General features: G+C 39.8%; 1 protein-coding gene across 1 annotated transcript; it reads left to right on the plus strand.

Annotated features, from left to right (window-relative positions):
* Positions 1–279: 279 nt before the first annotated feature.
* On the plus strand, positions 280–14,434 carry LOC137299688 (E-selectin-like). The gene is made up of 6 exons (XM_067968627.1): positions 280–331; positions 598–963; positions 5,531–5,638; positions 8,825–8,932; positions 12,108–12,215; positions 14,415–14,434. Exons 1-6 carry the CDS (start codon positions 295–297, stop codon positions 14,432–14,434), a joined length of 747 nt encoding a protein of 248 aa, XP_067824728.1. The 5' UTR covers positions 280–294.
* Positions 14,435–14,942: the final 508 nt, after the last annotated feature.

Below are 14,942 nucleotides of genomic sequence, written 5' to 3' on the forward strand. Positions count from 1 at the left end.
TGAAACCACATTGGACTTGGACTGTACCAAGATCTACAAAGAAAAGGTAGGAATAACATCAAAATATTTTCAGATGGGTTTGTTTTGCAAGTTAATTTTAATTATGCAACATCTTAATAAACATGAAAAAAGCCAAGTCTTAGTGTTTGTTTATTTGACTTAAAATTGGTGCTTCGTTAAATAATTTATTTGTATTACAATCAAGGACTGTTTTTTCATTTCCTCCTAAACATGAGCTATTTCCTTGGGTAAATTTCATTTTCTGCTGGTTTCACTGGGTTCAGTTCTGTCAGCATGTGGAGCAACATTATCACAATCCTTTTCATGTCTGGTATGATAACTTATTACATGTCTTTATTTTTGCAACTAAGTAATTACAAAGATGTAGACATAGATTTTAGAGATGCAGTTGTAAAACAAATGCATATATTATAACCAATCTTACTAATCTGAATTTAACATCTGTATAAAAGTATCATAGCTTGCTCAGTCTTTATGATTACAATAGTTCTCAAAGAATTCCAGCCTATTCATTAGGAATCTTAGTCAAAGATAAATTTTATTCATGGTTGTGTTTTTTCTTTCTCATGTGTTTAGGTTCTCCATATATTTCCGAAAGTGTAGTCTACAGGTTACAGAGAACTGAACTATCCTTCCAATATTGTCATGAATATTGTGTAAGCTATTTTGATGGACTAGCTGAAGTCTACAATGAAAAACAGCAGCGGTATTTATCATTAATTGCAGATGGCAAAAATGTCTGGATTGGAGTGTTAAAATGTAGGCAAAACTGGTGCTATACTGGCTCAGGTAGAATGGTGTCCTACACCAACTGGGCAAAGGGGGAACCCAACAACCACTTCTCCTTCATTATTGGAGAAGAAAATTGTGTTTTGATGCTCAGTAGCCGTGAATGGAATGATGAAAATTGTTCTGACCAAAACTATTTTGTGTGCCAACAATGTAAGTACTAGTCTCTCATATCTCTCTATATTCGTAAAGCAGACGCTATGATATCTACAAGGATCTACTAGGGGATCCACGATCTGATGTGTCATCAGATTTCTTTATTTAGTAACATTGTTAAGATTTCCCACCCATTCACTATAAATGGGCTTCAGTTATTCCTATTGCTGTGTACCAGGAAAATGTGTTTCTAGCAGGAATAGGGCTGTTTTTCTTTTTGGAGGATTCGATCGGGTTCCTGGTGACGAAGGAGGAAAGCTCCGAAAGCTTGTGATTTAAAATAAAACTGTTGGACTATAACCTGGTGTTGTGCAAGTCCTTACATTTGTCCACCCCAGTCCATCACCGGCATCTCCACATCAAAATAATTAAGGCTGGGGGAACCAAAAGCACAATTGAAGAGGTAGATTTGAAGAGGCTTTTGAAAGAAGAAAGGTAGCAAGGAAAAGTAGTTTTGGGAGAGAGTTCCAAAGAACACAGTGAATGAAGATTTAGCTGATTATGTAGTGGGGGCAGGCAGTAATTTGGAATTGTAAGAGCGCAGGCTGTAGCTGGGACACAGCTGGAGAAGATAGCTTGGATAAAGTGGAGCTAAACTGTGGAAGGATTTGAAAATTAGCATGAGGACCTTGAAGTTGGGGAACAGAGAGGGTTAATAGGTGTGTGGGACCTTGTGTGATAGAGAGAGCCACAGATTTCTGGATTAACTGAAGCTTATGAAGGCAGCATTGCTCTACATAGACCAGACAAGTTGCGCTAATACAATGTTGTGTATTTTCTGATTTTAGTGCTCTCAAGAAAATATATACATGAAATACGATTCTCTCTCATTAATGTAGCTGTTGTGCTGTCTTCAGCAGATTCTGATTTGTAAAAGATTGAGAGCAGGTTAAGCACTCATATTTTAGTCAGCTCACAATTCTGTATTACATTGCAGGACCTGTTGCATTATATCAAGGTCAAATTTTAAGCTTGTTTGCAAATTGATTTCATTCACTTATTAATAGTGATTATTAATAGCATGAGCTCTGTGTGGAGTCCGATCCATAGGGATCTATGTTAGGGCCATTGCTCATCACTGTCTTTATCAATGATTTGGATGAAGGCATCGGGGGTACAGTCCTTATGTTTGCTGATTACACAAAGGGGTTCATGAGAGTTGGGATTTTGGACAAAATAAATAGACTGCAGGCTGATTAAGATACAGTGGGAGAATATGTGGCATACGTCCTTCAATGTCAATAAATGCATTTGGGTTACAGTAATTCCAGCTATATGTACGGTATGCATGGTTACGCTCAAAAGGCTGCAGAACAGGTGAAGGAGTTGAAGTTCATGAAAATTGGAGGTTCATGACCAGTGCTGCAAGGCTGTAGAGAAAGTGAACAGGGTGTTAGGATATAGAGTTAGGACTGTTTAATACAAAACTAGAAATATGATACTTACCCTGTACGAGACCTTGGTTTGGCTGCATCTAGAATACTGTGCCCAGACTTGGTCCCTTCACATGCTGCAGGATAGCAAGACCCTGGACGGCTACCAGAGTGACACCAAGTCTCAGAGCTTTTACCAGGACAGGCTCAGGGAACTGGGTCATTTTTCATTGGAGAAATGTAGATTCCAAGGGGATATGATTGAGGTCTTTAAAATAACCTAATTAACTGAGCAGTGGGGATTGATCCCTATTGATTTCCATGTTCTAACAGCTTTCAAGAATTATATTTGAATTGAAAGTGTTACAATGAGCAAGCACCAAGCTACCAATATGAACATAAGAAGGGACTAAATTCTGTTCAGGTGAATTGGTTATTTGAGCTTGATGTTGCAAAGGCTGCATCTTATCTGGATGGGACAGGCTGGATGGATCACTTCTTGTCCTACATTTTCTTATGTTCATATTGGTAGCTTGGTGCTTGCTCATTGTAACACTTTCAATTCAAATATAATTCTTGAAAGCTGTTAGAACATGGAAATCAATAGGGATCAATCCCCACTGCTCAGTTAATTAGATTGTGTAAAATTCAATATCTGGTATCGATGCACAATACTGGATTTCCAACTATCATTTCATTGCCCAGAATCAGAATAAATTCACACTATTGCAATTGGAATTCAGTGCGGGGCATTATCAACTAATGGACTTTTTATCCTACAAAGCTTTTAAAACTTAAAATGAGTTTCCATGAAATAAATAATATTGACATTTGATGGAGGATGGGCTATGGGAATTCTTTCACTTACAGGAAAGGCCATTTTAACTTACTTTGTATGTGTGTTGAAAGGTGTACAAGATAAATTTTTGGTGAAGTTTTTCAAGTTTTAATGTGGCTATATAATGTAGTAAAAGTCTTGTCTATGCACATACTTCCTGTAAATGCATTCATTTCCTGTTGCACTTTTTGTGTCACTCTTTTTCTGTCACAGTCATACTATTGCTTTCATGCTACTTCTGTCAAACTTGAATTTTTCTATTCAGTCCTCCTGGTTGAACCTCCCAGCTAGGTGGTGCTGTGGGACAAATGTTGCTTTGTACTTACCTGTGATTGGATAGAGAGGATCACATAAACATACGAAAATAACGGACAACAAAAGTGTAGCTGGTCTATCAAGCCTGTCCCACACAATTATATTGTAAGTGAGCATCATGACTCCCGACCTACTAGCAGTCATGTAATCTCCTGGGAGAGGACAAAAAAACCCTCAGCCAATCCAGGAGGGAGAAAAGGATTCTGGGAAATTCCTATCTGACCACAGAAGGCAATCAAAATGAGTTCCAGGAGTCCACAGTGACCATGAAGCACATCACCCAACATCCCACCTACCTTTTGTACACAGTGATATCAGCCTCAGCCAGGAACTCATCCAACTTTCTTTTGGAAATTTGCAGCGATTCCACAATCATTGAACAAACAACTTGTTCCAAAGGTCGTCTGCGAAAAGAAAAACCTCCTCACGTCTAACGTGGTTCAAGGTTTATGTAACTTACACGCTTGTTCCTGGTTCCCCCTAACCTACCTAATTCAAAGAGTCGATCCATATGGACACATTCTAGTTTCTTTATTATTGTAAATATCTCAATCAAATCCCCCCAGAGTGTACACTTTCCAGTGTAAAAGGACCGAGCTCTTTAAGGGCTTTTGAACTAGGTATCAATCTAGTCACTCTCCTTTGAATCTTTTTCCAAGGCCTCTATATCACCCACCATGTAAGGGTTCACAGTATTCTAGATGAGGCCTAACCAAGGTCTTCTACAAGGACACTACAGTGCTTTTTGTCTTATATTGGATTATCTGAGCTACACATCCTAATGCTCTATTTGCTTTTGCTATAGCCTTTTGCCATGGATCGTGAACATTTATGATCATAATAAACATTTATTTAGAGACTCATGCATTGTAACACGTAGGACTATTTCCTGCTCAAAGACTTTAGTTAGGAACCTCGCATAGTGTGAACGTGCTTGGCAAAATCCCTACCACGTGCATTACACTACATTTATTTATGTTAAATGCCATCTGGCAGCACATTCCCCCATTGCATCTAGATCTGATTGTAGTAGTTTATTCTCATCCAAGGTCCTAACATCCAAGCCTAAATCTCTGTGTTATCCATAAACTAGTGGACAGTTTTCCCAACACCGTCATCAAAATCATTAATATAAATCGTGACATGGTCCCCTCAGCAGTGATCTCCAGGTCTGTCAGAAGTAAGAAGGCTTAACTGAAACAGCAGTTGTCTACAGTTAGGTTCTGCCAGTGTTACCCCTTCCCTGTTGTTTATTTCTTCTTTTCTTTCCCTTGTATTTGTTTTGAAGGACCTTTTTCTCCCCATGACCTGTTGCCTGCTGTCTTCACTCCTGGCCACCATTACTCATGCAGGTCTCTCCTCCCAGTGAACCTGACTCCAGTCACTCCTTCCCACTCACTGCCTGTCATCTTTCCCCAGTCAGATGCCTCGTCCCGATGCTCATCTGCACCCTTGTGCCACCCACTGCCACCCCTGCCATGTGATCTGTCAGCAATCCTTTCTTCCTGCTGGCTCTATTTTAGTGCTTACCTGCCCACTTCCCACAGCCCAAACCTCAGGCTTTCTGTCCCCTCTTGGTAATCCTCTCTTGCTACTGGTTACGCAGCACTGTTTTTGAAGATATGCGCTAGAATGAGGAGACCCACTGAGGCAAGTATCCTCACAAATCTTCCATTTCATTCACTAATGAAGTTGAAATCCTGTTCCCAGCCAAGGTGAAACAGGCATTGTTTTCAAACAAAAATATTGGCCACATCCTTCAATACTTTGAGGTGTGATGGAAGAACAATGTGATATGCATTTTGTTACAGCAAAATAATTGAGGATACGTATCCATATTGATTTGTAGAATTGAACTGTGCTTTTGATGGATACTAGTTCTCTTAATACCTGGTGGTCATACAGATTACATTACTGTTTAATTATTGCATTCTCAGCAGCCAATCAGACTACATAATGTAAATAATTAATCTACAAATGACAGTGAATAAGTCACATTTGAATGATAATAATAATCCTTATGCTACTATCTCTACAGTCCAATGCCAAGCAACAACCTGCAACAGAAGAGGCACGTGTATTGAATTGGCTAATGGTTTTAGTTGCACCTGTGACCAAGGTTTTTATGGAAATAATTGTGAAAATGGTAAGAGCTGGAGAAAAAAAATGGCATAAAATATGTATTCAAGAAGGTAATCCAGACTCACTGCTTCTCTTGAGGACACTGACTCTTGCTGGAGTAGGACTTCATATGTACTGGTGGTCCTTTGGTACCTACAGGATTCCTTTTTTACCCAGTATGTGAGAAGCCCATCAAGAGATGAATCACTGCTGGATCTACTAATGGGAAATGAACCAGAACAGATGAGAGAAGTAAGCATAGGGGAACATCTAGGCAATAGCAATCATAACATGACAAGGTTTAAAATAATGATTGAGAAAGACATAAGTAAGACAAAGACCAAAGTAATAGATTGGAAAAAAGCTAATGTTGAGGGGATGAGAATGGAACTAGGTCAGGTAAACTGTAAAGAATTTTTGACAGACAAAGAAATAGAATAACTGTGGATAATATTCAAAACGGTGATCAATAGAACTCAGGGAGAATATATTCCTCTAAAAAGCAAGAACAAACTAGCCAATAATGAAACACCACGGATGAATAAAGAGATAAGGGTAAAATTGAAACTAAAGAAAAAGGCATACTTTAAGTACATAGACAATAAAGGAGAGGATGACAATCTTGTAGTTAATACAAAGGAAGAATGCGTCAAAATGCAAAAGCACGTTAATAAATTTGCAAAATGGGCATGTAATTGGCAAATTAATTTCAATATAGATAAGTGTGAGGTGGTGCATTTTTGTAGGAAGAATAAAGAGGCCACATACTGCTTGGATAATAAGTCTAAACAGGATAGAGGAGCAATGGGATCTAGAGGTACAGATATACAAATCACTAAAAGTAGCGATGCAGGTTAATAAGGACATAAAAAAGGCAAATCAAGCACTAGGGATCATTTCTAGAGGGACAGAATTGAAAAGCAAAGAAATTACGTTAAACTTGTATAGAACATTGGTTAGAACATACTTGGAGTATATGTGCACAGTTCTGGTCTCCATAATATAGAAAGGATGTAAAGGCATTGGCGGGAGTGCAAAAAAGATTCACAAGAATGATACCAGAAATGAGAGGAAGTACTTATCGGGAAAGGCTGAACAGGCTGGGGCTCTTTTCTCTAGAAAAGAGATGGCTGAGGGGTGACCTGATAGAGCTCTTTAAGACAATGATAGGGTTTTGATAGAGTAGACGTAGAGAAAATGTTTCCACTTGTGGGGGAGTCCAAAACTAGAAGTCACAAATATAAAATAGTCACTAATAAATTCAACAGGGAATTCAGGAGAAACTTCTTTACCCAAAGAGTGGTAAGAATGCGGAACGCATTACCACAAGGAGTAGTTGGGGCAAATAGCATAGATGCATGTAAAGGGAAGCTAGATAAGCACATGAGGGAGAAAGGAATGGAAGGGTATCCTGAAAGGGTTAGATGAGGTCGGGGGGGAGGAGGCTCATGTTGAGCATAAACACCGGCAAAGACCAGTTGGGCTGTGCCTGTTTCTGTGCGGTAGTTGTGATGTAACTCGATGTAACTTGTACCAAAGGTCCTCTGCGAAAAGAAATACCTCCTCACATCTAACTAGTTCAATGCTTATGTAACTTAAACGCATATCCCTGGTTCGCCCTAACCTATCTAATTCAAAGAGTTGATCCACATGGACACAGTCTAGTTTCTATATTATTGTTAATATCTCAATCAAATCCCCCCAAAGTGTACACTTTCCAGAGTAAAAGGACCGAGCTCTCTAAACCTACCATGATAACTCATGGCTTTTAAACTAGGTATCCATCTTGTGATCCTCCTTTGAATCTTTTCCAGGGCCTTTATATCACCCACCGTGTCAGGGGACCAAAATGGGACACAGTATTCTAGATGAGGCCTAACCAAGTTCTTGTAGAAGGACACTGTAGTGCTTTTTTTCTTGTATTGGATTATATCAGCTATACGTCCTAATGCTCTATTTGCTTTTGCTATAACCTTTCACCACTCATCGTGAACATTTATGATCATTATAAACATTTATTTAGAGACTCATGCATTATGACACTAGGACTATTTCTTGCTCAAAAGACTTTAGTTAGGAACCCTGCACAGTGTGAACATGCTTGGCAAAACCTCTACCCGTGTGCACTGCACTACATTTATCTATGTCAAATGCCATCTGGCAGATGTGGACCTATTTCCCCATTGCATCTAGATCTGATTGTAGTTGTTTTTTTTCATCCAAGGTCCTAACATCCAAGCATAAATCTGTGTTATCCATAAACTAATGGACAATTTCCCCAACACCTCCATCGAGATCATTAATATAGATCGTGACATGGTCCCGTCAGCAGTGACCTCCAGGTCTGTCACAGGTCAGAAGGCTTAACTGAAACAGCAGTTGCCTACAGTTAGGTTCTGCCAGTGTTACCCCTTCCCTGTTGTTTATTTCTTCTTTTCTTTCCCTTGTATTTGTTTTGAAGGACCTTTTTTTCCCCATGACCTGTTGCCTGCTGTCTTCACTCCTGGCCACCATTACTCATGCAGGTCTCTCCTCCCAGTGAACCTGACTCCAGTCACTCCTTCCCACTCACTGCCTGTCATCTTTCCCCAGTCAGATGCCTCGTCCCGATGCTCATCTGCACCCTTGTGCCACCCACTGCCACCCCTGCCATGTGATCTGTCAGCAATCCTTTCTTCCTGCTGGCTCTATTTTAGTGCTTACCTGCCCACTTCCCACAGCCCAAACCTCAGGCTTTCTGTCCCCTCTTGGTAATCCTCTCTTGCTACTGGTTACGCAGCACTGTTTTTGAAGATATGCGCTAGAATGAGGAGACCCACTGAGGCAAGTATCCTCACAAATCTTCCATTTCATTCACTAATGAAGTTGAAATCCTGTTCCCAGCCAAGGTGAAACAGGCATTGTTTTCAAACAAAAATATTGGCCACATCCTTCAATACTTTGAGGTGTGATGGAAGAACAATGTGATATGCATTTTGTTACAGCAAAATAATTGAGGATACGTATCCATATTGATTTGTAGAATTGAACTGTGCTTTTGATGGATACTAGTTCTCTTAATACCTGGTGGTCATACAGATTACATTACTGTTTAATTATTGCATTCTCAGCAGCCAATCAGACTACATAATGTAAATAATTAATCTACAAATGACAGTGAATAAGTCACATTTGAATGATAATAATAATCCTTATGCTACTATCTCTACAGTCCAATGCCAAGCAACAACCTGCAACAGAAGAGGCACGTGTATTGAATTGGCTAATGGTTTTAGTTGCACCTGTGACCAAGGTTTTTATGGAAATAATTGTGAAAATGGTAAGAGCTGGAGAAAAAAAATGGCATAAAATATGTATTCAAGAAGGTAATCCAGACTCACTGCTTCTCTTGAGGACACTGACTCTTGCTGGAGTAGGACTTCATATGTACTGGTGGTCCTTTGGTACCTACAGGATTCCTTTTTTACCCAGTATGTGAGAAGCCCATCAAGAGATGAATCACTGCTGGATCTACTAATGGGAAATGAACCAGAACAGATGAGAGAAGTAAGCATAGGGGAACATCTAGGCAATAGCAATCATAACATGACAAGGTTTAAAATAATGATTGAGAAAGACATAAGTAAGACAAAGACCAAAGTAATAGATTGGAAAAAAGCTAATGTTGAGGGGATGAGAATGGAACTAGGTCAGGTAAACTGTAAAGAATTTTTGACAGACAAAGAAATAGAATAACTGTGGATAATATTCAAAACGGTGATCAATAGAACTCAGGGAGAATATATTCCTCTAAAAAGCAAGAACAAACTAGCCAATAATGAAACACCACGGATGAATAAAGAGATAAGGGTAAAATTGAAACTAAAGAAAAAGGCATACTTTAAATAAAGGAGAGGATGACAATCTTGTAGTTAATACAAAGGAAGAATGCGTCAAAATGCAAAAGCACGTTAATAAATTTGCAAAATGGGCATGTAATTGGCAAATTAATTTCAATATAGATAAGTGTGAGGTGGTGCATTTTTGTAGGAAGAATAAAGAGGCCACATACTGCTTGGATAATAAGTCTAAACAGGATAGAGGAGCAATGGGATCTAGAGGTACAGATATACAAATCACTAAAAGTAGCGATGCAGGTTAATAAGGACATAAAAAAGGCAAATCAAGCACTAGGGATCATTTCTAGAGGGACAGAATTGAAAAGCAAAGAAATTACGTTAAACTTGTATAGAACATTGGTTAGAACATACTTGGAGTATATGTGCACAGTTCTGGTCTCCATAATATAGAAAGGATGTAAAGGCATTGGCGGGAGTGCAAAAAAGATTCACAAGAATGATACCAGAAATGAGAGGAAGTACTTATCGGGAAAGGCTGAACAGGCTGGGGCTCTTTTCTCTAGAAAAGAGATGGCTGAGGGGTGACCTGATAGAGCTCTTTAAGACAATGATAGGGTTTTGATAGAGTAGACGTAGAGAAAATGTTTCCACTTGTGGGGGAGTCCAAAACTAGAAGTCACAAATATAAAATAGTCACTAATAAATTCAACAGGGAATTCAGGAGAAACTTCTTTACCCAAAGAGTGGTAAGAATGCGGAACGCATTACCACAAGGAGTAGTTGGGGCAAATAGCATAGATGCATGTAAAGGGAAGCTAGATAAGCACATGAGGGAGAAAGGAATGGAAGGGTATCCTGAAAGGGTTAGATGAGGTCGGGGGGGAGGAGGCTCATGTTGAGCATAAACACCGGCAAAGACCAGTTGGGCTGTGCCTGTTTCTGTGCGGTAGTTGTGATGTAACTCGATGTAACTTGTACCAAAGGTCCTCTGCGAAAAGAAATACCTCCTCACATCTAACTAGTTCAATGCTTATGTAACTTAAACGCATATCCCTGGTTCGCCCTAACCTATCTAATTCAAAGAGTTGATCCACATGGACACAGTCTAGTTTCTTTATTATTGTTAATATCTCAATCAAATCCCCCCAAAGTGTACACTTTCCAGAGTAAAAGGACCGAGCTCTCTAAACCTACCATGATAACTCATGGCTTTTAAACTAGGTATCCATCTTGTGATCCTCCTTTGAATCTTTTCCAGGGCCTTTATATCACCCACCGTGTCAGGGGACCAAAATGGGACACAGTATTCTAGATGAGGCCTAACCAAGTTCTTGTAGAAGGACACTGTAGTGCTTTTTTTCTTGTATTGGATTATATCAGCTATACGTCCTAATGCTCTATTTGCTTTTGCTATAACCTTTCACCACTCATCGTGAACATTTATGATCATTATAAACATTTATTTAGAGACTCATGCATTATGACACTAGGACTATTTCTTGCTCAAAAGACTTTAGTTAGGAACCCTGCACAGTGTGAACATGCTTGGCAAAACCTCTACCCGTGTGCACTGCACTACATTTATCTATGTCAAATGCCATCTGGCAGATGTGGACCTATTTCCCCATTGCATCTAGATCTGATTGTAGTTGTTTTTTTTCATCCAAGGTCCTAACATCCAAGCATAAATCTGTGTTATCCATAAACTAATGGACAATTTCCCCAACACCTCCATCGAGATCATTAATATAGATCGTGACATGGTCCCGTCAGCAGTGACCTCCAGGTCTGTCACAGGTCAGAAGGCTTAACTGAAACAGCAGTTGCCTACAGTTAGGTTCTGCCAGTGTTACCCCTTCCCTGTTGTTTATTTCTTCTTTTCTTTCCCTTGTATTTGTTTTGAAGGACCTTTTTTTCCCCATGACCTGTTGCCTGCTGTCTTCACTCCTGGCCACCATTACTCATGCAGGTCTCTCCTCCCAGTGAACCTGACTCCAGTCACTCCTTCCCACTCACTGCCTGTCATCTTTCCCCAGTCAGATGCCTCGTCCCGATGCTCATCTGCACCCTTGTGCCACCCACTGCCACCCCTGCCATGTGATCTGTCAGCAATCCTTTCTTCCTGCTGGCTCTATTTTAGTGCTTACCTGCCCACTTCCCACAGCCCAAACCTCAGGCTTTCTGTCCCCTCTTGGTAATCCTCTCTTGCTACTGGTTACGCAGCACTGTTTTTGAAGATATGCGCTAGAATGAGGAGACCCACTGAGGCAAGTATCCTCACAAATCTTCCATTTCATTCACTAATGAAGTTGAAATCCTGTTCCCAGCCAAGGTGAAACAGGCATTGTTTTCAAACAAAAATATTGGCCACATCCTTCAATACTTTGAGGTGTGATGGAAGAACAATGTGATATGCATTTTGTTACAGCAAAATAATTGAGGATACGTATCCATATTGATTTGTAGAATTGAACTGTGCTTTTGATGGATACTAGTTCTCTTAATACCTGGTGGTCATACAGATTACATTACTGTTTAATTATTGCATTCTCAGCAGCCAATCAGACTACATAATGTAAATAATTAATCTACAAATGACAGTGAATAAGTCACATTTGAATGATAATAATAATCCTTATGCTACTATCTCTACAGTCCAATGCCAAGCAACAACCTGCAACAGAAGAGGCACGTGTATTGAATTGGCTAATGGTTTTAGTTGCACCTGTGACCAAGGTTTTTATGGAAATAATTGTGAAAATGGTAAGAGCTGGAGAAAAAAAATGGCATAAAATATGTATTCAAGAAGGTAATCCAGACTCACTGCTTCTCTTGAGGACACTGACTCTTGCTGGAGTAGGACTTCATATGTACTGGTGGTCCTTTGGTACCTACAGGATTCCTTTTTTACCCAGTATGTGAGAAGCCCATCAAGAGATGAATCACTGCTGGATCTACTAATGGGAAATGAACCAGAACAGATGAGAGAAGTAAGCATAGGGGAACATCTAGGCAATAGCAATCATAACATGACAAGGTTTAAAATAATGATTGAGAAAGACATAAGTAAGACAAAGACCAAAGTAATAGATTGGAAAAAAGCTAATGTTGAGGGGATGAGAATGGAACTAGGTCAGGTAAACTGTAAAGAATTTTTGACAGACAAAGAAATAGAATAACTGTGGATAATATTCAAAACGGTGATCAATAGAACTCAGGGAGAATATATTCCTCTAAAAAGCAAGAACAAACTAGCCAATAATGAAACACCACGGATGAATAAAGAGATAAGGGTAAAATTGAAACTAAAGAAAAAGGCATACTTTAAGTACATAGACAATAAAGGAGAGGATGACAATCTTGTAGTTAATACAAAGGAAGAATGCGTCAAAATGCAAAAGCACGTTAATAAATTTGCAAAATGGGCATGTAATTGGCAAATTAATTTCAATATAGATAAGTGTGAGGTGGTGCATTTTTGTAGGAAGAATAAAGAGGCCACATACTGCTTGGATAATAAGTCTAAACAGGATAGAGGAGCAATGGGATCTAGAGGTACAGATATACAAATCACTAAAAGTAGCGATGCAGGTTAATAAGGACATAAAAAAGGCAAATCAAGCACTAGGGATCATTTCTAGAGGGACAGAATTGAAAAGCAAAGAAATTACGTTAAACTTGTATAGAACATTGGTTAGAACATACTTGGAGTATATGTGCACAGTTCTGGTCTCCATAATATAGAAAGGATGTAAAGGCATTGGCGGGAGTGCAAAAAAGATTCACAAGAATGATACCAGAAATGAGAGGAAGTACTTATCGGGAAAGGCTGAACAGGCTGGGGCTCTTTTCTCTAGAAAAGAGATGGCTGAGGGGTGACCTGATAGAGCTCTTTAAGACAATGATAGGGTTTTGATAGAGTAGACGTAGAGAAAATGTTTCCACTTGTGGGGGAGTCCAAAACTAGAAGTCACAAATATAAAATAGTCACTAATAAATTCAACAGGGAATTCAGGAGAAACTTCTTTACCCAAAGAGTGGTAAGAATGCGGAACGCATTACCACAAGGAGTAGTTGGGGCAAATAGCATAGATGCATGTAAAGGGAAGCTAGATAAGCACATGAGGGAGAAAGGAATGGAAGGGTATCCTGAAAGGGTTAGATGAGGTCGGGGGGGAGGAGGCTCATGTTGAGCATAAACACCGGCAAAGACCAGTTGGGCTGTGCCTGTTTCTGTGCGGTAGTTGTGATGTAACTCGATGTAACTTGTACCAAAGGTCCTCTGCGAAAAGAAATACCTCCTCACATCTAACTAGTTCAATGCTTATGTAACTTAAACGCATATCCCTGGTTCGCCCTAACCTATCTAATTCAAAGAGTTGATCCACATGGACACAGTCTAGTTTCTTTATTATTGTTAATATCTCAATCAAATCCCCCCAAAGTGTACACTTTCCAGAGTAAAAGGACCGAGCTCTCTAAACCTACCATGATAACTCATGGCTTTTAAACTAGGTATCCATCTTGTGATCCTCCTTTGAATCTTTTCCAGGGCCTTTATATCACCCACCGTGTCAGGGGACCAAAATGGGACACAGTATTCTAGATGAGGCCTAACCAAGTTCTTGTAGAAGGACACTGTAGTGCTTTTTTTCTTGTATTGGATTATATCAGCTATACGTCCTAATGCTCTATTTGCTTTTGCTATAACCTTTCACCACTCATCGTGAACATTTATGATCATTATAAACATTTATTTAGAGACTCATGCATTATGACACTAGGACTATTTCTTGCTCAAAAGACTTTAGTTAGGAACCCTGCACAGTGTGAACATGCTTGGCAAAACCTCTACCCGTGTGCACTGCACTACATTTATCTATGTCAAATGCCATCTGGCAGATGTGGACCTATTTCCCCATTGCATCTAGATCTGATTGTAGTTGTTTTTTTTCATCCAAGGTCCTAACATCCAAGCATAAATCTGTGTTATCCATAAACTAATGGACAATTTCCCCAACACCTCCATCGAGATCATTAATATAGATCGTGACATGGTCCCGTCAGCAGTGACCTCCAGGTCTGTCACAGGTCAGAAGGCTTAACTGAAACAGCAGTTGCCTACAGTTAGGTTCTGCCAGTGTTACCCCTTCCCTGTTGTTTATTTCTTCTTTTCTTTCCCTTGTATTTGTTTTGAAGGACCTTTTTTTCCCCATGACCTGTTGCCTGCTGTCTTCACTCCTGGCCACCATTACTCATGCAGGTCTCTCCTCCCAGTGAACCTGACTCCAGTCACTCCTTCCCACTCACTGCCTGTCATCTTTCCCCAGTCAGATGCCTCGTCCCGATGCTCATCTGCACCCTTGTGCCACCCACTGCCACCCCTGCCATGTGATCTGTCAGCAATCCTTTCTTCCTGCTGGCTCTATTTTAGTGCTTACCTGCCCACTTCCCACAGCCCAAACCTCAGGCTTTCTGTCCCCTCTTGGT

Source organism: Heptranchias perlo, chromosome 29 (genome assembly GCF_035084215.1).
Source record: "Heptranchias perlo isolate sHepPer1 chromosome 29, sHepPer1.hap1, whole genome shotgun sequence".
NCBI classification, from domain to species: Eukaryota; Metazoa; Chordata; class Chondrichthyes; order Hexanchiformes; family Hexanchidae; genus Heptranchias; species Heptranchias perlo.